This window comes from Dioscorea cayenensis, chromosome 7, assembly GCF_009730915.1.
Source record: "Dioscorea cayenensis subsp. rotundata cultivar TDr96_F1 chromosome 7, TDr96_F1_v2_PseudoChromosome.rev07_lg8_w22 25.fasta, whole genome shotgun sequence".
NCBI lineage: Eukaryota > Viridiplantae > Streptophyta > Magnoliopsida > Dioscoreales > Dioscoreaceae > Dioscorea > Dioscorea cayenensis.
In genome coordinates, this window is record NC_052477.1 from 23439091 (window position 1) to 23461140 (window position 22050).

A 22050-nucleotide genomic window follows, 5' to 3' on the forward strand; every position below is an offset into this window, starting at 1 on the left:
TGGCATCTCCAGTAATTCTAACACACACAAACACCTCCCTAGTTGAGTTCACATTCTGGGCCATCATAAGTGCATCCATGTCATTTTTTATTTCCCTTATAACTTTGAACTCAGAGAAAGCATCCGGCAGCCATATACTACAAAGATCAACATTTAAATTGTACTCCCTAGCCATACTAAGCAACTCAATTATAGATATTTGATCAATGCTACAAAAATCCACATAACCTACCAGTCCTTCTATCTCATCAATGGTATAATGCATTCTTATATTGAATAATTCAGCATCTGGCACCAGAATGGAAGTAATTATGATGTTATGCAGCTTATATGGATTAGAAATTTGAGAGATTAATGGCAACACAAGCTAACTATAGTACAATACTTGGTAAAACAAATAATTATGCTATCCAGGAATTGGGAAGATGATTAAAAACATAAGCAAACAGAACATGAATTTAAAGGATCTACTCAATAACACAGTAATACAAAAGATGGGCAGTCACAAAATATACAGTAACACAGTAACAAACTCAGTCAAATTATAAAAAAAATAATTAATGACAAACTCAGAAGTACAAAAGATGGGCAGCCACAAAAGATGACCAAAGTGGAATAATTTAAAGGATAAACTTAGTAACATACTATGCTTGGAAAATTTTAAAAACTTTAAATCTTATGTAGATCATAAAGGAAAAAAAAAATCAAAACAAGTACATTTGACATTGCTCCAAAAAACTAATTTCATTCAAACCAAAATGGATGACCAGATTACAAAGACAAGTTGAAACAATTTCATGATTATAGGGACAATTTGCGAAAAAAATCATAAGCTATACAGAACAAAAGCCAATTCATCCAGTTATCTTTTAAGAATAAACACCATCTATAAAACATCATAAAGGAATACAACATAAATCAAAATTGGTTTAACACATGGATTAGGTAAAAAAAATACCAAAATAACACACATTCATGGCACTATATCTTTACCAATCATATTTTAAATGAGATGCCATATACCCAACATAAAAGAACAAGTGCATCCAAGGTTAGACTAATCTAAAATAAAGGAAAATTACTTTACTGGATTGCAACCAAATACCCAACATGACTTTAAAAAATGCATAACATTCATATAGTTGAGCAAAATAACACACCTTCATAATAAACAAGGTTGCTTCCTTCCTAATATCATTTCTAAAAAAAACTTAGACATACTTGTGGGCTCCTTTTTTTTTAAACAGCCTTTGATTTGGGTTAGACCTGTTAAAAATAATGGATCACAAATCAAATTTTAATATTTCGTATGACTTCATGGTGATTATGGGTTCATGACTTCCATTAAGGGCAAGCCGCTAATGTTAATTACCCTGGACATTGTCTCAGGAACCTCCGATTAAGAAACAAGTGTGAATAAGGAAGAAGTTATGACAATCTATTTTTTTTATTTCAATAAATATGAATTCATAAACTTCATTGAAAGTACAAGGAATTTGGAATTTGACGCCATAATGATTGTAGCATATCATCACCTTCCGACTATTTCGCCGAAAAAAACGCGCTTTGACTTTTGTTGACTTTTGGTCTTCGTCAACGGTTGAAATATGCATTTTGAACATGATTTAGAAACTTGTGAAGTTATGTCTTGGATATTTGAATTTACATTTTGAACTTGATTTGGAACTTGATTTGAATTTTCATAAGCCTCGGCTTTCATGCTTGTGAAACTTTTTTGCAACTTATGAACTCTTCAACACTTTAGTCTTGAGGTTGTTGAGCTCATTTGCCGATTTGTTTGAAACTTGGAACTTTGATTTTGCATCTTAGATTTGATCTGGATTTCAAGCTGTAGATTCTCTTATTGATGAATCACATACAAACTTGGTTTGACTTTCCATAAACTTCGGCTGTCATGCTTGTGAAGCTCCCTTCTTGACTTGTGAATCACTTTGGGTCTTTGACTTTTGATGTCTTGAGACTGCTGAGTTCAATTATGGATTTTTATAGATTTTCAAATATTGACTTGTGAAACTCTTTGGGTCTTTGACTTCTGATGTCTTGAGACCGCTTAGCTCAATTGTCGATTTATATAGATTTTTAAATATTGACTTGTGAAACTTTTTGGGTCTTTGACTTTTTGATGTCTTGAAACCGCTGAGCTCAATTGTCGATTTATATAGATTTTTAAATATTGACTTGTGAAACTCTTTGGGTCTTTGACTTCTGATGTCTTGAGACCACTGAATCCAATTATCGATTTATATAGATTTTTAAATATTGACTTGTGAAACTCTTTGGGTCTTTGACTTCTGATGTCTTGAGACCACTGAGTCCAATTGTCATTTATATAAATTTTCAAATCTTGACTCTTTTGTATTTCAAGTCTTGACTTGGTTGCTTTGGTTTTGATTATATATATCATGATATGTCGCTGCATGTGCGTTATCATTGCGTTGCATGTCTGACTGCTGTCTTGAAATGAATATCTCATGACCGTCTTAAAATTTATATATTTTTTTATTATTTTTGTTGCCATTTCGAAACAAGTCACCATTGCCTATGCCTTATCACCGCGTTGCATGCTTTGTTGCCGCCTTAAAAAAAAATATATCTCATTACTGCTTTGAGACAAATTTAGCCACCACCTCAAGATAAGCACCCTTGTCGCTGCTTCGAGATTAGTATTTATTATTTTATTTTATTTTTTTTTTTGGTTGCCACAGGATAAGTTTTCTCCATGCACTGTGTGCATATTTCCTCTGCTATCCATTTGCTGGCATATCATTTCCAGATTTTTTTTTATTATTTTTTTAATCCACACTTATTATAGTGGGTTCTATTTATTTTTTTATTTTTTATTTTAGAGGGCATGTGAATATATAGCATGCACAAGCTTCTCATTTTTTTTCTATTATTTCTTTATTTTTTATTATGCGCATGTGCATTATTCTCAATTTTTATCCCATGCACGTGTGCATCCATGCTTCTCATTTTAATTTTTTACGCATGCTTCCTTCTCATTATTTCATTTGTTTTTATTATTATTATTATTATTTTTTATGTCATGCATGCTTCTCTTTTTATTTATTATTTTTTTATTCATTTTGTGGTTGGCATATGTGTCTCTTTCATGGTGTGGGATCCCTTTTTATTATTATTATTTTTAATTTTAAACATGCATATGAATATGCATGCTTCTCATTCACTTGCACGTGGGTCTCTTTTTTTTATGATGGGCCCATGCTTCTTCATTCATTTTATTTATTTGAATATATATGTTTGGTGAGAAATGAGCACGTTTGAAATGAATATTTAATCACCATTCATTGAGTTACATAGAATTCCTTCAATCAAAGATGAAGAATCCTGCAGGGCCTCATGTTCATATAAGCAACCTGTAGACATTTCCAAATATCAAATGCTAGTGAATGGAATCACGAATTTCCACGGTCTTCTCCTTGATAGCATTAGGATTGTGACAGAAGATTAACCTCCTTTATATGTATCTTTTTTTTTCTTCCTTTTGAACATCTTCTTTCTAAGAATTGTAACTTTACATGATGCCATCATCAACTCAATATGTTTAGTGATCTTGAGATTATTGTATCGACACTGCTCATAGGCGCGCAGTGCCTATCAGCTAGCAATGCACGGCCCTTGCCAATATCTCCATAACCACAAATTACAGACAACTTTCTTGCAATCATCACATGTATTGCTTTCTTATCAGACCATTAGACCTTTAAAGAGGGAATGGCGGCAGAGAAGAGGCATGAACGGCTCGGATATGATCATCATTTATTTGGAATAAGTTGGAGGTAATTCGTTGTAACGAACAGCCCATATCCAACGTGCATGCTCCGGGATGGCATTATGATCATGAAGGAATCATCATGTTTACGGTTAATTATTTGCAATATCTCTCCTTCTCCCCAGTTACATAAATTTCATCACAAACAAGATCATTAATTAACCAACAATCATTGTCTCCATCTCCAAGCTTTCATTGCATGCTTCTCATTTTATTATTTTTTTATATATTTTTTTATTGCCATGCACGTATGCATACTTCTCATTATTTATTTATTTATTTTTATTTTCACGCAGGCTCATGCCTTTAGAAATTTTTTTTTATTATTTTATTATTATTATTATTATTATTATTTTAATTATTTTTATTATATATATATATATATTTTTTGTACATGCTTCTTATTATTTTTATGCACATATGCTTGTTTCTAATTCATTTATTATTATTATTATTTTTTACTTTTCATCCCATATACATGCAGGCACGTTGTTTTTTTTTTAAGACCGCCACCATCATCATAACATCATCATCAACATTATCATCCTTAATATGCATGCATGCTTATCTACTCGTAAATTGAGATTTACTTACTCTTTTAAATGGTGGCACCGGATTTTTTTTGTAGATTTTTTTTATTTTTATTGCAGTTACTGGTTGAACATTTTAAAAGAAAGTTAAATAGTATCAGACATCTTCAAATTTTCTTTTGAACTCTAAAAACAGCTCTCAGATCAACCCACTTATGTTCTTTGTCAGAAGCATGGCAATGGCCGAGTTGCCCTTCCCACTGTTCACAGGGAGCTCGTTCATCGCAAACGTAACAATAACACTGAGGACAAGAATTCTCATGGTTTGTCAAGTTAAAGGGATATTGTGCACATAGATGCCGGGGATGGGGCAATCTCTACATGCAACCTGGCCTTTTTTTGAGAAATAATGCATACATCTTCTTCTGAATCATAAGTAAGTGCAACTTTGCGCTCAAGATCAGCAGCCAATGACTGACAAGCATCTGGCTCCAAAATGTAGTGCTAAACCCATTATGTATAAGACTTTAAATTGCTTTATTACTTTATGTACACCTTTAGTCAGCGATGTTCAACTTATCAAAGAAATTCATCACATTCTACATTTTTTTAAGTTGGGGACCACATTGGAGGTGACAACTCCTCAGTATGTACATGCTTTAGAGGACATTACATCACAAAATTATCACCAAACAGTATAACAAAAAACAAGAACAACACTCCTTAGATATAAAACAAAACAAATGTCTTACAAAGCCCTAAATCTTCAAAATCATCATTACAATGTAAACTATAACAAAATCCACAACCCTAATGTTAGGGTTTCCAGAAAATAATCCTTACAGTACTCTGGCACTTCATCTCTTAGTGCGTGTTTCTCCCAGTTCACCGCCATCACTACTTGACGCAAACTCATCTATTTAATAGCATCGGAGGTTGCAAAACTTGGTCGTCTCCTTTCTCGTCTGTGAGCTAATGATGGAAGTCCAAGCAATCTTCAGACTAGTGGGCGGAGAAGGTGATGATCACCAACCACTGGGGCAATGTCTGTGCTCCTCAAAGATGATGATGTTTAGTGCTGATGTGGCCTCCTCGATGTGCGAATGGAAGGTCGTGGCTAGAGTGGAGCATTCGAATGACGTGGATTGCTAAGTGACCTTCTCTGGCTACCACGTCAGAAAGGGGGTGGGAGAAAACCTAATGAAACACAGGTGAAAACAAATTGAAAATCAATGACTGTTTTGATTTAAATTGAACTTCAATGATCATTTTGAAAATAAAGTAATGTTTAGTGATCATTCAAGAAATTAATCCCAAATTTCTCTCTTGTGAGTTCGCCATGGATGCCGAGCTCCTCAATCTCTAGTAGCTATTTGAATTAGCGCAATAGGCATAGTCCAGTGTCTATCTCTCTAAGCGCAATGTTGAGCAGCTCCACACCGTCTCTGGCAAAGAATACATCACCCTTGGAAATTAGGATTTAGTACAATTTTATGAATTTCTTCATGTTTAATTAGGGTTTCTAAAGAATCTCAATTTTGATTGGTTTTCAGGATCAATTATGGCTCGAGATAGAGGAAGAGATAAAGATGTTCGGCCACGTTTCAATCATTTATCTCTCTAATGTAATCAGAATGGATCTATTGACTCAGGGGCAGAGGATCGTCGCTAGGGATTCAAGGCTTATGTTAATCAATAGGGAGATTATTTCACAGGCTTATTGGGACTCCATGGCAGGAGAGATTAATGAGAAGTTACAGGAGTGCAGCCAGATATTCCTTGCGGTACTTGCTGCATAGTTCTATATCGACTCGGAGCTCATCATCTCCGTCCTTGGGCCTCGTCTTGGCACTAGCATAAACCCAGCTTTTTAATTTTTTTTCCTTTTTTTTATGTTTCTTGTAGCACTTCTTGCATCCAATTTGCTATATTTAACGTGTCTAGTAAACCCTTTAATATAATGTGACGTAGCATCTCCAGCTGCCACGTTAGCCAAAATTGGCCAGAAATTCACAAGTGATAGCCCGGTGAAAATAAATCGATATATGATAACAAAAAAGATACAAATTGAAATACAATGATCAAAATGAAAAATATCCATAACACAGTGACCTCAAAAATTTACCCAATGTAATTTCCAATCTTTAACTGATATAGGTTTGGGTTGGAAATTGGCCTAATTGGGATGTTTTGGGTCAAATTATACTATACATTAAAATATTTTTAACTCATCGGCTGATCAAGTTGTATATAGGAATTAAATTGAAAAGCACTATCTAAGCGACTAATTAATATGTAAATGATTGCTCTGTTAATGCGTATGCAATCATATGCCCAAAACTACTTAGGCAAACCGCCTCAATGGCCCTCTTTAATAACATTGTTTATCTAAATAGTTGAATTTGGAAAAGGCTCAAACTAATGTCCATACAATGACAATTTCTTCAATTCGAATTATGTAACTGCAACTTACATTCAATACTTTGACTCTTGGTGTCACGCCCCGAACCCGGCTCGCCAGGCCCAGTGCGCTGACAAATGGCCACACACCAACCAAGCTGAGGCCCAGTAGGCATACAAGGCCTCAAAACCTGTTCTCAAAAATCATAAAATCTAACAGAGAAGCAAAAACTATAAACAAGAACATAGTTCAACACTAAAAGAACAAACTAAGTGTTTTGCACAATCAATACAAGTTTATTCAGATAAAACCTAGGCCCACAACAAACGGGACTTATTACATGCTAATAAAATTGGCGATTGCCCAACGATCCCTACTAAGCTATCTGCCACTCACCTCTAGCTATTCCTGATCTGAAAAAAAAAATATCAACAATATTTATGAGCTTGACAGCCCAGTAAACACCCACAAAAAATATAGGGATCACTTATACAAAAATCATAATTTATCAAATTGCAAAATCAACAAAACAACTTTATTTCACGTAAACATGGATGTTAAAAATTAAGCATAGAGGTCCCCCAAACAACTATTGCCAAAACAAAATCACAAAATTCATATATTTACCCTCGGTGACCCGAGGAAAAATTTATCAAAAGTCATATTTTTACCCTCGGTGACCCCAACCAAAATTATCAAAGGCCATTATTCTTCACTAACAGCAAGCGGTGGCAAACTATAGTTTCTAAAACAAAATACTTGTCGACACGGTCAATGTTTAACCCCCAGTGACAAGGTTATTGCATAGTTAATTGGGGACTAATTTTTATATCAAAATACTTCCTGTTAACAAAACAATAAGTTAATCAGGCAAATTACAAGAAATTTACAGTAAGTGGTCCTATTTTTATCATATCAAAATAAAACAGTTAATGGACTCCAAACATGAACAAATAATAAAAATAGTAATATTCGTTACTCAGAAATTTAATAAAATACCTAAAAATTCATAATCTGAACTTAAATACATGAATTAATCATAGATTAAACAAATATCTGAAATTCAGAAATTTGAAAACCTGAATTTGATGAAATGAATTAAAAATTCAGATTTTAAATAAAATGTCAAAAGTTCAAAAGTTAAATAATCTGAATGTGAGGAAATGAATTAAAACTCAGGAATTAAAAGAATTATATGAAAATTCAGAATTCATCACAATCAGGATTTGCAGTGCACGTTTAAACATTTGAGATTCTAAAGAATATCATTAATTTGAAATTTTAAATACATTAAAAATAATTCCAAAAATAGTATTAATTAAATAAACATAATTTAATAAACAGAAATTTAATTATCCAAAATAAATAAATAAAATATTTATTTTACAAATTTAGCTAGTTTCAAAAAAAAAAAATCTATATACTTAGTATAATTTATATGTGATTACTTACCTGATGTTCGCTAAATTTCCAAATTGATTCCCAACTCAAGAAAACTCGACTCAAACACTAAATCAAAGCTCGGTGAAGGATTCTATAATCATAAAACAAATTCCTACCCTCTTTTAGTATTATACTAAGATTGTAACATCTGTAAACCAGGTCAAATTCAACACACAATATGCTTGCCATGATAGAATAATAAATACAATAGCTTGGTGACTTTAACAGTGGATAAATGCCATCTGATGATAAAATTATCCACCTAGAAGACACTAAACTACTATGATTACTAGGTATGGCATACCCATAAATCACCAGCACTGAGTATGAAAATTTCAAACATGAAAACCGGACCTACTCAATAAACCCAAGTACTCAAAGAGATGCATGAACATCAAAAAACAAAACAAAAGGAAGCTAGCTACATCTAAAGTTTAATTGGTGTGAGAAGAACACTTAACATGCAAAAGTACAATAGGAACATGACTAGAGTTTGTATTGATTGGGCCAAGGTTCCTAATATAATAGTCATGCCAAACTAACCTTATCTAATAAATGCCTTGAAAGTGAAATGAGACAATTGTTAACATAATAATTTTCTATTAAATGCTAAAGCATTGGATAGATAAATCATTAGCTCTACAGCCATAAGATGATTGCTGGATAGCACATGAACAATAAAAATGATGTACATAACATTTTCACAACACTGAAAGCAATAGGGTGAACAATTGGCCAGAAGCATCTAAACATATAAATATCTATATATATATATCATATGCTGCATCAGATATTTCTCAACAAGTTTAACGTTTCAGTAACAGGATTTCAGCACCCCTAGCATTAAAAAGCTATAGAGCAGTAAATAACAGGGGAACTTAAAAAAACGGGGAAAATCTACATGCAGAGAACCCCCTAACATGCAACACCAAACTACACCCCCAAAATACCCAACAAAATAACCCCAAGGCACAAAGATTAGGTGATAGCCTAACCTTGAATTTGGAAGTCGCTTGGATCCTCGTTTGACAATCGTGACCACCGAGAACCTCTCGATTCTTCCACCCATAACGCTATAGAAAAGATAGGAAGAAGACTGTGAAATTCTCCTTTATTTAAATTTTAAAAGATCATACTGAAAAGATAAGATAAAATTTTAAAAAAAAAACTAATTAAATTTAAAAAATAAAAATCACGAAAATAATTAATAAGAGTGGGGTCCACAATTGGCTACATATGATTAACTTTCTATTAGTTACCTTATAAAATGTCAAGTGTGTGAAAAAAAATATATACGTAACATAGTCCTTCTATTATAGTTAGAATGTCTCTTTTATCTTTTTAATATTTTCTATCCATAGTAAGTACCTCTATTGTATATTTTAGAAAAAAATTAATTCCTTCCCCTAATCATATTGTTACATTCAAAGCTTTTTTTTTTTTTTGTTGGTGTAGCTAATATGATATTAAATAATATTAAAATAATATTAAATATTTTAAAAACTATTAAAATTTCAAAACATAAAAAAATTAAATTTTTCAAAAAATAAAATATTATTTAAATTTCAAAATATTTAATATAAAATAATATTTTAATAAATGAAAATATAAAAACAATTAAATTTGGGGGAAAAAATAAAAAAGGACAAATTTGGGAAAAAATTTATAAGCATTTATTTTCCCAAAGAATTTCACAAGTACTGTGACGGGAAAAAAGTTTTGTAAGTTATTGTTCACTGAATGCAATGCATCCCAAATAATTTGTCCATGTGAGTTCGCATCTAATTTGTCCATGTCCACTGCATCAGGAGATTTTTTTTAATTCTTTTTTAATTTCAATTTGAAATGATTTGGCAGCCTTTTTGTTTATCTCAATTCTAATGTGGAGTTCTTTGACCCAACAGCGACTGCGCCCAAGTCACTGATCAATTTTACAAAGAATAGGAAAAAAAAAAAAGGAAGAACTATTATGCAAGGTTGTCAGACTCGGCCCGAGCAATGATCCGGCTAAGTCCAGGGGTCAGGGGTCAATGGGTTCGACCGGGTTGAACCGGTGTTGAACCGGGGTCAATAATTAAATATAAACAATATTATAATAATTAATAATGAGCAAATATGATATTAAACCCATAATTATATTATAAAAACCTATACAATTATGATATTTAAATTGATAAATGACCTTATATACAGTAGAGTTTTCTAATTATGTCATTTATTTTTATATTTTTTAAATATTTACAAATTTAGTATATTAATATATAATTATCGAATTTCTCTCGGTGTTATTTATTTATTTATTTGTTTATTGGTTGATTTTGTTAAAATAAATAAGAAATTTAATTCACTAATTCTTATATCTCAATTGAGTTTTTATTTTGTTTTAAATTTTTTATATTTTTTATTTAATTAGAATATTTTAATTTTATATTTTTATAATAAAATTACACTCATTTATTGTTTTATTTTCTTAATAAATTAAATTTTTAGAAAGTATTTACATAACACATTAATATATTTTATTTTTAAATATTAATTTTTGTTGGTATGTTTATGATATATATATATATATATATGTATATATTGTAATTCTATTTATTGATTATAAATTATAAATTAATATTAATAAATATACATGATTTTGTGGTTTCTAATAAAAAAATAATAATAAATTATTAAATATTATAAAAAAAATTAAATATTGTGACCCGATTGACCCGGCCGGGTCAACCGGTTCCCGGTTGAACCGCCCGGGTCACCGGGTTAACACCGGGTTTTTTAATACCCGGGTCAATGGGGTATACCCGGGTCGGCCACATGGCCGGTTCCCGGTTTTTCCGGTTGAACCGGCCGGGCCGGTCTGGGTCTGACAACCTTGCTATTATGTCTCAGCACTCTGACACAATCTCAGCTGCCACTCGAATCACCGCTCGCCGGACACAATGGCCAGAGTTTTTGCCAATGCCTTGGAGACGATCACCGAGTCATCCACGCTTCACGCCCTTCAATATTTGGGACCCATATGGAGTGGAGTTGATAAGCAGCTTCGAAAGCTCTAGTACTCCTTGCTGCTTATCCAACCTCTTATTGAAGATGCAAAGGCGAGGCAGTTGACAGACAAGGCTGTTAGGTGCTTGCTTGTGTGGCTCAAAGATGCAATCTATGACGCTGAAGACATTCTTGACGAGGCCAAGACGCATGAACTACTCATCCAGCGCAAAGCAGAGCTTTCTCGTCGCCCAAGAAGCAAGGTGCGTGAACTCTTTTCTCTTGATTATAACCCACTCTTGTTTAAACTTCAATTGGGGAAGAAGCTCAGAAATGTTAATGAGAGAATAAATGAGCTCAATAAGGAAATGTACAAGTTCAAACTCAGGGTAGTTGAAAACAACAGCAAACCTTTGGGGAACAGGCCTCAAACCTACTCCTATGTGCATGAATCACAAGTCGTTATTGGAAGAGATAAAGATAAAGAGAAGTTGGTGCAGATGCTGATCCGTGATAGTTTTGATGAGAAAGTGGTTGTGGTTTCTGTAGTCGGTATATGGGTAAAATGACACTTGCTCAGTTGGTCTATAGAGATGAAGAAGTCCAAAAGCATTTCCAACTGCATTTATGGGTATGTGTTTTTGATGATTTTGATGTGCCAAAGCATGTTGGAAAGATCATACATACAGCTTCTGGGAAAAAGTGTAACCATACAAACATGGAGGTGCTGCAACGGAGGCTGCGAAAAGAATTGGGGCAGAAGAGATATTTGCTGGTATTAGATGATGTATGGAATGAAGATGTTAGTGCAACCACACTATTATTAGCATAATTTGACACATAGTCAAGATGACGTGGCAATCTACGTGACATGGCAAAATTGATGATTTGGAGAGTATGGTGACATGGCAAGGAGTTCTGGCTTGCAAGGCAAACTATCTTGAAGATCTTGTTGGAGTTATTCAAGACCATATTTAGGAGATGTGATTGAAGACTAAATATGGAATGAAGGCTAATTGAAGACATGATTTGAAGAATTCTTGATGAAGATTGATTAAAGTCTATTAATGACAAAATTTGAAGACCAAACTTGGGTGAATTGAAGATCAAGTTTGGAGAATCCTTGAAGACCAAACTTGGAAGATTGAAGACTAAGTTTGGCAAGTTTCATGGAAGACGCACAAGGACGTGCGCCCCTTGCGAGGGGACTGCGTGATGAGGAACTGAGGAGGTAGGTTAGTTGCCGGCAGTCGGGATCGGGAGATTTGGCTGCATCGACTCGGACTAAGCATGACCGGGAGGTTGATGGGTCTTGAGGTCGTCCGCAACGTAACCAAAACTCAGTCAAGTCAGCAGTCAAGGCCATGTTGCAACTTATGTTACAACAGGAGTTACAACAGCTAGTTTTGGAAGATTTTTAAATTAGTAGCCACGGAGATTCCAAAAGTGGTATGCGCTATATTTGGGACGTTGAGACGTCTATATAAGCTACCTTGCTCGTAGATTGTAAGTGTGACTCGTGGAAGAGAGTGTGTGAGCACTAGATAATCTAGAGAGGGTAGTGATCTTTATTGTTGAGAGAGTGAGTGACAAGTGTTTGTACTCATGAATTTTCACCTCTATTAGTGGATTATTTATCTCTGGGCTTGGTCCCCCCAGACGTAGGCAAGTGGATGCAGAACTGGGTTACCAATCTTGTGTGTCTCCTTCTTGCTTGGTTTGTGTGATTGTTCTTTGAGTGTTTTGAGTGTTCACTAAACCACAAACCACATCACCGGAACTAACAAATGGTATCAGAGCATTGGTCGCCATATTAGCTTTGGTTTCAAAGTTGGTGAGGTCCTATCGAGTTCCATTAATGGCCGAAAAAGAAGGAACTTCCGTTACACGACCACCGTTGCTTAATGGATCCAACTATCCATACTGGAAGGCATGCATGAAGGCTTTTATCAAGTCAATTGATGAGAGTGCATGAATTGCTGTAGAAGAAGGTTAGTCTCCTTTTACTCTACTTGATGAAGACGAGAAGAAGATCTTAAAGATGAAAAGCAACTGGAGTACAGAAGATATGCAAAGAGCTAATGCTAATGAGAAGGCTCTCAATGCAATTTTTAGAGGTGTTGATGAGAACCAGTTCAAGTATATTGCCACATGCGAGTGTACTAAGAAAGCTTGGGTGATTCTTTAAACTATTCATGAAGGCATCAACTTGGTAAGAGAATCTAAACTCCAAATGTTGACAACCATGTTCGAGAATCTCAGGATGGGAGAAGATGAGACGATAGTCGTGTTCAATGCCAAATTGATGGACATATCAAATCAAGCCTACCAGTTTGGCAAGGAGTACACGGATAAGAAGCTAGTCCAGAAGACTCTTAGATCGCTTCCAAGGAGGTTCGATGCTAAAGTTGCTGCAATAGAAGAAGCAAAAGATATCACAACTATGAGACTTGATGAGTTGATGGGATCTCTACAAGCCTATGAGATGAATCTAAATTTAGGTAGAAGAGAAGAAGATATATCTTTGAAAGCTGAAGCAACAAGCCCAAAAGAGTTACAACAGACTGAAGACAAAGAAGAAGAAGAAGAAGAAGAAGAAGAAGAAATTGCCATTTTAACGAGGGAATTGTGTAGATATTTCAGAAAAATCATGAAAGAAGACAAAGCTGATGATGCAATCAACAATCATACTTATTTACCTGCTGTGCTAAAAAACGTCAAAGGTTTCAGAAATTTCAGTGCTTTTGCAAGTCCAGTTATAACATCAATTGCAACATCTGGAGAAACTGTTTGTGAAGAGATTACTGAAACCGATCTTCTGCATAGGTATGAACTCATGATAAATAAACTTGACAAAATGTTATTACAAAACAAAAAACATGCAAAAGAATTGAAAGAATGTCAAGAAAAGCTGAACAATGCTGAAAAGGCCATTAATAAAGGAAAAGCCAAGATTGAGGAGGTACCTTTTCAAACAGGTGTGACGCAACACCATATAAAAGAGACACAGGAGGCATGAAAATAAACAAGAGAAGTATAATAAGAAAAAGAGACGACAAAGAAGACAAGTATGCTTTCATTGTGGAAAAAGAGGCCATATAAGACACGAGTGCTACCAACTAAAGGAAGATATGAAGAATGGTAGAGTATTTGGAAAAACAAAGAAATGGATTCCTACATGTCATTACTGTGGTGTCAAAGGGCACATTCATCTAAGATGTTGGAAGATGAAGAAAGATATGAAAGAAGGCAAACATAAGAAGTAGACACCATATACCAGAGAAAAGAAGAAAGAAAGCAAGAAGATATGGGTCAGAAAAGAAGATCTAGTGGGATACTCTTCAATAAAAAAAACCTCAAAAGACAACTGGTATTTTGACAGTGGTTGTTCAAGACACATGACAGGTGACAAAGGTTTTTTGATGAATTATAAAGAATGTCCAATTGGGCATGTAACTTTTGGTGATGGTCAGAAAGGTCAAGTAAGTTGGAAAAGGAACATTGATGGTTCCTGGGTATCCAAGACTGAAAAACATTCTGCATGTAGAAGGACTAAAGGTAAATCTTCTGAGTATAAGTCAATTATGTGATCGAAATTTGGTGGTAAAATTTACTCATGACAGATGTGTGGTCTATGATGAAGCTGGTCAGTGTGTTTTAACTGGTTCAAGATCTTCAGATAATTGCCATTTGATAGAGAAGTTGGAATTCTGTTATAACACATTTTGCGACATAACTGAAATTTGGCATTAAAAGCTTGAACATCTAAACTTCCGAAACCTGATGAAGATTACAGAAATGAAAGTTGTTAAGGAAGTACCCAAGCTCACGAAAAAGGAAGATGGTGTATGCGGACCTTGTCAACTGGGAATGCAAAGTCGTGCTTCTTACAAAGCGGTGCAAGACATTAGTACAACGAGAGTGCTAGAACTCTTGCATATTGATCTCATTGGACCCACACAAACAGAAAGCTTGTTAAGTAAAAGATATGTATTCGTGTGTGTTGATGAGTATTCCAGGTACACCTGGGTGGACTTCCTCAAGGAGAAATCAGATACTTTTGGAGCCTTCAAGAAGTTATGCATGCAACTTCAAAATGAGAAAGAGTGTCAAATTGGGAAGATTGTCAGAATCAGAAGTGATCATGGAAGAGAATTTGAAAATGCTCAGTTTGTAGAATATAGCAGAGATCATGGGATTCGTCATGAATTTTCAGCTCCAAAAACTCCTCAACAAAATGGTGTGCTAGAAAGGAAAAATCACACTCTCCAAGAGATGGCTCGCATTATGTTGAATTCCAAGAAACTCTCTACAAGGTTTTGGACGGAAGCAATCAATACAGCATGCTACATCATTAATAGAGTGTACATTCGGCCTTCAACCAACATGACACTGTATGAAATTTGTAGAGGTAAAAGGCCAAATCTTAAATACTTTCACATATTTGGAAGCAAATGTTACATTCTGAATGATAGAGATCAGCTGGGAAAGTTTGACAAGAAAAGTGATGAAGGATTATTCATGGGATATTCAACTACTAGTAGAGCCTATCGGGTGTTCAATTCAAGAACCAAAAAGATGATGGAAACTATTAATGTTGTTGTTGATGATTTCTCTGATATGGAGACTCAAAGCCCATCAAGTGAGCCAAACAAGCCTATCACTCAGAATCATGAATCAGCAAATGAAGAGTTACATGCAGAACAAGAAGTTGCAACACAAGTTACAACACCAACTACAACAACAAAAACTGCTCAGGATTCAGATAGACAGCAAGTTATAACTGATGTTGCAACTGAAGTTACAACAGGAGAAATGATCTTAGAATCAGATAAAGAAGAAATTAACAATGAAGAAGATAATGAAGACAACAGTCTTGAACCATCCTCAAGAATAAAGAAGAATCATCCTATTCAGAATGTGTTTGGTAATGTGACTGAAGGAAGGAGAACCAGAAGCACTCAAAGAATTGATTATCGATAATTGGCCGGCTACACATGTTACATCTCTCTTATTAAACCAAAGAATGTCAAAGAAGCTTAAGTTGATGAATACTGGATGGCTGCAATGCAAGAAGAATTAAATCAGTTTGTTCGAAATGATGTGTGGACATTGGTCCCAAGGGCAAAGGATGTGAATGTTATTGGAACCAAGTGGATTTTCAAGAACAAGACTGATGACAAAGGCAACATCACTAGAAATAAAGCAAGATTAGTGGCTCAAGGATATACTCAAGTTGAAGGAGTTGATTTTGATGAAACATTTGCACCAGTTGCACGCTTGGAATCCATCAGATTATTGTTAGCAGTAGCATGTTGTATGGGGTTCAAGCTACATCAAATGGATGTCAAGAGTGCTTTTCTAAATGGAGTTCTAAGTGAAGTAGTTTTTGTGGAGCAGCCAAAAGGTTTAGAAGATCCTCAACATTCAAATCATGTGTTCAAATTGAAGAAGGCTCTCTATGACTTGAAATAAGCTCCTCGGGCTTGGTATGAAAGGCTTACAAAATTCTTGCTTGAAAAGGGCTACCAAAGAAGGGGAGTAGACAACACTTTATTCATAAAGAAGTCCAATTCAGATCTTATGGTGGCACAAATATATGTTGATGATATCATATTTTGTTCAACATCACAAAAGCAGGTGGATGAGTTTGTTCATCTAATGCAAGAAGAGTTTGAAATGAGCATGGTAGGTGAACTAAACTACTTTTTGGGTTTCCAAATCAAACAATGCAAAGAAGGAATTTTCATTTCTCAAACCAAATATGCACAGAACTTGGTGAAAAAAATTTGGCTTGGAAAAGGCTAGACATATGAGAACACCCATGAGTGTGAATCAGAAGTTGACAAAAGATGAGCATGGAAAAAATGTAGACCCAAGTCTTTATAGAAGCATGATTGGAAGCTTACTCTACCTCACAGTCAGCAGGCTAGATATGTCTTTCAGTGTTGGAGTTCGTATACGATATCAAGCAACACCGAAGGAGTCTCATTCGAAAGCTATTAAACGTATCATTAAATATGTTCATGGTACTACAGAATATGGAATTTGGCATTCAAAAGACTCCAACTCACATCTTGCGGGTTATAGTGATGCAGATTGGGCAAGAAACATTGATGATAGAAAAAGCACCTCAGGAGGATGTTTCTACCTTGGTAACAACTTGGTAACATGGTATAGCAACAAGCAAAGTTCTATTTCCCTCTCCACTGCCGAGGTTGAATACATAGCAGCAGGAAGTTATTGTACACAATTGTAGTGGATGAAGCAAATGCTTGAGGACTTTGGCTTACAACAAGGGCTATTGACTATATTTTGTGACAACAAAAGTGCAATTGATATATCTAAGAATCCAGTCCAACATTCTCGTACCAAACACATTGATCTTCGACACCACTTTATACGAGATCTGGTAGAAAACAAGACAGTTGTTATTGATTATGTTGCAACAGAAAAGCAATTGACAGACATCTTTACCAAACCCCTTGATTCAACAAGATTCGAAAAGTTGAGGGGTGAAATTGGCCTTTACCAACTTTAATCTCTATTTGGAACTGCAAACTACCTGCATCTGCTACAGTTTATTAATGTCGTTTGCAATAGGAAGAAGGAGTTCTAAAGACAGGGGAGAGCTGATGACCAGGATTTCTGAAGATAGGGGGAGTTGTTGAAGAAGCTGTAACAAGTCTTGCAACAACCAGTGAAGACTTTGGCATCAATTCAGACACAAAGGGGGAGAAGTTAACTAGTACAAGAGTTCCAAACCGACTGCTCTACTTGGGTGTATTTGTTTGTGCTTAATTTGTACATCACTAGTTGCGGTATAATCAAGTATTTTGTAAGCAACTGGATGATTTTCTTTAGTTTGTAAATTGTGTGTCCCAGTCAAGTTGTAACAAGATGTTGTAACAAGAGTTAGTCTGGGTGCAAAAGCAATTGTGTCAAATTATGCCAAAGGGGGGATTGTTAGTGCAACCGCACTATTATTGGCATAATTTGACACATAGTCAAGATGACGTGGAAATCTATGTGACATGGCAAAATTGATGACTTGGAGAGTATGGTGACATGGCAAGGAGTTTTGGCTTGCAAGGCAAAACATCTTGAAGATCTTGGTGGAGTTATTCAAGACCATATTTAGGAGATGTGATTGAAGACTAAATATGGAATGAAGGCTAATTGAAGACATGATTTGAAGAATCCTTGATAAAGATTGATTGAAGTCTATTAAGGGCAAAATTTGAGGACCAAACTTGGGTGAATTGAAGATCAAGTTTGGAGAATCCTTTAAGATCAAACTCGGAAGATTGAAGACTAAATTTGGCAAGTTTCATGGAAGACGCACAAGGACATGCACCCCTTGCGAGGGGACTACGTGATGAGGAACTGAGGAGGTAAGCTAGTTGCCAGCAGTTGAGATCGGGAGATTTGGCTGCATCGACTCAGACTAAGCATGATCGGGAGGTTGATGGGTCTTGAGGTCATCCGCAACGTAACCAGAACTCAGTCAAGTCAGCAGTGAGGGCCATGTTGGAACTTATGTTACAACAGGAGTTGCAACAACTAAGTTTGGAAAGTTTTTAAATTAGTAGCCGCGGAGATTCCAAAAGAGATATGTGCTATGTATGGGACGTTGAGGCGTCTATATAAGCTACCTTGCTTGTAGATTGTAAGTGTGACTCGTGGAGGAGAGTGTGTGAGCACTAGATAATCTAAAGAGGGTAGTGATCTTTATTGTTGAGAGAGTGATTGACAAGTGTTTGTACTCTTGTATTTTCACCTCTATTAGTGGATTGTTTATCTTCTGGCTTGGCCCCCCCAGACATACGCAAGTTGATGCCGAACTGGGTTACCAATCTTGTGTGTCTCCTTCTTGCTTGATTTGTGTGATTGTTCTTTGAGTGTTTTGAGTGTTCACTAAACCACAAACCACATCACCGGAACTAATAGAAGATTTCCAAATATGGGATGCTCTTAGAAACATGTTACTCGATGGAGGAGAAGGAAGCAGAATTCTTGTCACCACACGCAATCAAGAATGCTCTCGAGTGATGGATGCAAAGAAACATTATATATTAAACCTTTTATCAAAAGAAAGCTCTCAGGTTTTGTTTGAACAGAATGCATTTGCTGCAGGTGCACCGAAGCCACAAAAATTAGTGGAGATTGGTAAAAGGATTGCTGAGAAATGTGGAAGATTACCACTTGCTATACAAGTGTTGGGGTGTATTATGTGTTATAAGAGAGAAGAAAGTGAATGGCAGGCCATGTTGGAAAATATTGAAACATGGAAGTTTCAACATACGAAAAATAAAATCATGCCAGAGCTGTGGCAAAGCTATGTTGATTTGCCTACTCATTTAAAGAAATGTTTTGCCTTTTGCGCCATATTTCCAAAGGATTACAATATTGAGGAAGTGAAGCTGATTCAGTTATGGATGGCTCATGGGTTTATTGCATCTCAAAAAGGAGACAATATGGAAGTTAAAGGGCGAGAGATTTTTAGGGAGTTGATAAAGCGATCTCTTTTGCAAAATGAGTGCTTTGTTCATTCAAGTAAAAAAGGAAGTGTGTGTAAGATGCATGATCTCATCCATGATCTGGCATACTTTGTTATGGAGAATGAATGCTTCCCATCATTGAACATCAGTGCAGGTCCCGAAATTCTAATATCACTATGTCATTTGACTTTTTATGCTGACTCTTATGTTGACGAAAATTATTACCAAGGTGATTGCTCCATCATTCATACTGTGCGATATTGTCCAGGAAACTTAAGTGTGTTGTCAAAGCTGAAGTTGCTGAGAGTGCTTGACTTGAGTTATGCATACATTGATGGGTTGCCTGCATCGATAGAGCATTTGCATCATCTAAGATACCTCGATATTTCTTATACTCTTATTAGGAAACTACCAGAATCCATCGGTATGCTAGTTAATCTGCAGACATTTACTCTCTATGGTTGTCGTGAACTTTCTGAGCTTCCCAAGAGCATAACATACATGAACAATATTAGACACCTTCTTTTTTATTGTAGTACACAGTTGGAGGCATTCCCTGCTAATTTGAGTCAATTACCAAACTTGAAAACACTACTAGTACATAATGTAGAAGATGATGTAGAGAACAATATTAGACAATTAAAGTCCTTGAATCCCTTCGGTGAACTTGCTTTGTATAATCTCCAGAAGGTGAAGAATGCTGATGATGCTAGAAAAGCTGATACGGGTAACAAACAATATATTCACACGTTAATTTTAAGTTAGGGAAAATTAAGATAGGGACCTGATGACATATGTTGGGGGGGTGGAAAATACAGAGGAGGTGTTGGAAGCCTTGAAACCTCACAATAAAGTAAAAGAACTTAGTGTTAGATATTATCCGAGCAAACAATTTCCGATGTGGATGAGAGAGAGGAAACAATTCTGATATCTACTTCAGATCACACTATATGGATGCGGAGAATGGGATAAGCTCCCTCCACTAGAGATATTACCCTGTCTTGAGCATCTCAGGCTGTTGAAAATGGATGGCATCAAACACATTGTTAATGTCAGAGAAGGCAATGTACCGCAATCATTCCCTGCATTGAAGAAGTTGATTTTAGATGGAATGAAGAACTTAGAGGGGTGGTGTGTGGAGGAGGCTGGAGAGGCAAATCTATACTTGCTTCCGGGCCTCATTCAGATAAAGATTACTAAATACCCCAAGTTGACAACAACCATGACATCCATTCCAACTCTCCAAGAGTTACATATGGATAATTCATTCTGTGAGACACAAATCTCTGGCATGTCCTGGGAAAGAAGGTTCTTCAAGCATTTGAAATCTCTTCGGAGTTTGAGTATAAAATATTGTACCGAGGAGTTGGTTTTATTGCTGGAAAATGAAGAGGATATAAGAGCCATGAAGTCATCACTTGAGAGTTTAGAGATTTTTTATTGCAATCAGTTATCATTGAGATTGGTTTTGCAGAACCTTCCATCTCTAAGAGACCTACAGGTGAAGTCGCTTGAAAAGCTAGTGTCTTGGCCAGACGAGTTGCAAGGCATGAACTCCCTCAATAATCTGACAATTAGTTCTTGTAAGAAATTGACCAGTATATCATCACAAGGTGACTGCGGTCCACCTTTTCTGAAGTGTCTTTGGGTTTTTGGCTATGATGCCCTTAGAGAATTGCCCATGTGCCCCAAATCTCTCCAATCCTTGATTATTACCGATTGTCGAGTAATGGAGTCTTTGTGGCCAGAAATGGGGCACCTTACTTCTATCCACATTAGAAGTGTGTGATTGTCCCAAGCTAGTGTCTCTATCAGATAGGATGCAAGCCCTCACTTACCTTGAGTTTCTAAGTATTCAAGATTGTCCTGCACTGAAGACATTCCCAGAAGGTCTCCAAGAACTATTTCCTACTCTAAAACAACTAATAATCGAAGGATGCCCGGAGCTAGAGAGGCTATGCAAGCCTAGAGGAGATTATTGCAACCTTTTCTCTACCATCTCATACAAGCGAATAAGTGAAGAGTCAGAGCCAGAAAAGATAACCCAAATTCCTCATGAAATTAGTACTGGTGCCAAACAAGCTATGAAGTGCATCGCCACAAATCAGTTCCTTCTATCAGCAATTTTGATTTGTGCTATTGCCTTTTTTATAAATTTCCTTTCCAACCAACTTGGTAGCCAGGAGCCATTTTCTCCCTTTTTCTTTATTTATTTTTTGTTTTCAATTCTTGGTTTTTAGTTTGTTGATCTCTTTTCATATAGAAAAAGAAAACGATATTATCTACTTCTGCATCTCATTTCAAACCAAAAATATGATGATTAATTTTGGCATTTCTTGTCAAGAGAATCATCATTTTAATTAGAATCCGTAT

At 35.5% G+C, this 22050-nt stretch overlaps 2 protein-coding genes across 2 annotated transcripts; both read left to right on the plus strand.

Annotated features, from left to right (window-relative positions):
- The first annotated feature begins 5978 nt into the window (after positions 1 to 5978).
- On the plus strand, positions 5979 to 12008 carry LOC120265180 (putative disease resistance protein RGA3). Its single transcript, XM_039273071.1, has 3 exons — positions 5979 to 6128; positions 11248 to 11736; positions 11841 to 12008. The coding sequence occupies exons 1-3, from the start codon at positions 5979 to 5981 to the stop codon at positions 12006 to 12008; spliced, it is 807 nt and encodes a 268-aa protein (XP_039129005.1).
- Positions 12009 to 17000: 4992 nt separating this feature from the next.
- On the plus strand, positions 17001 to 21466 carry LOC120265181 (putative disease resistance protein RGA3). Its single transcript, XM_039273072.1, has 3 exons — positions 17001 to 17331; positions 19313 to 20404; positions 20640 to 21466. The coding sequence occupies exons 1-3, from the start codon at positions 17001 to 17003 to the stop codon at positions 21464 to 21466; spliced, it is 2250 nt and encodes a 749-aa protein (XP_039129006.1).
- The last annotated feature ends 584 nt before the right edge of the window (positions 21467 to 22050 follow it).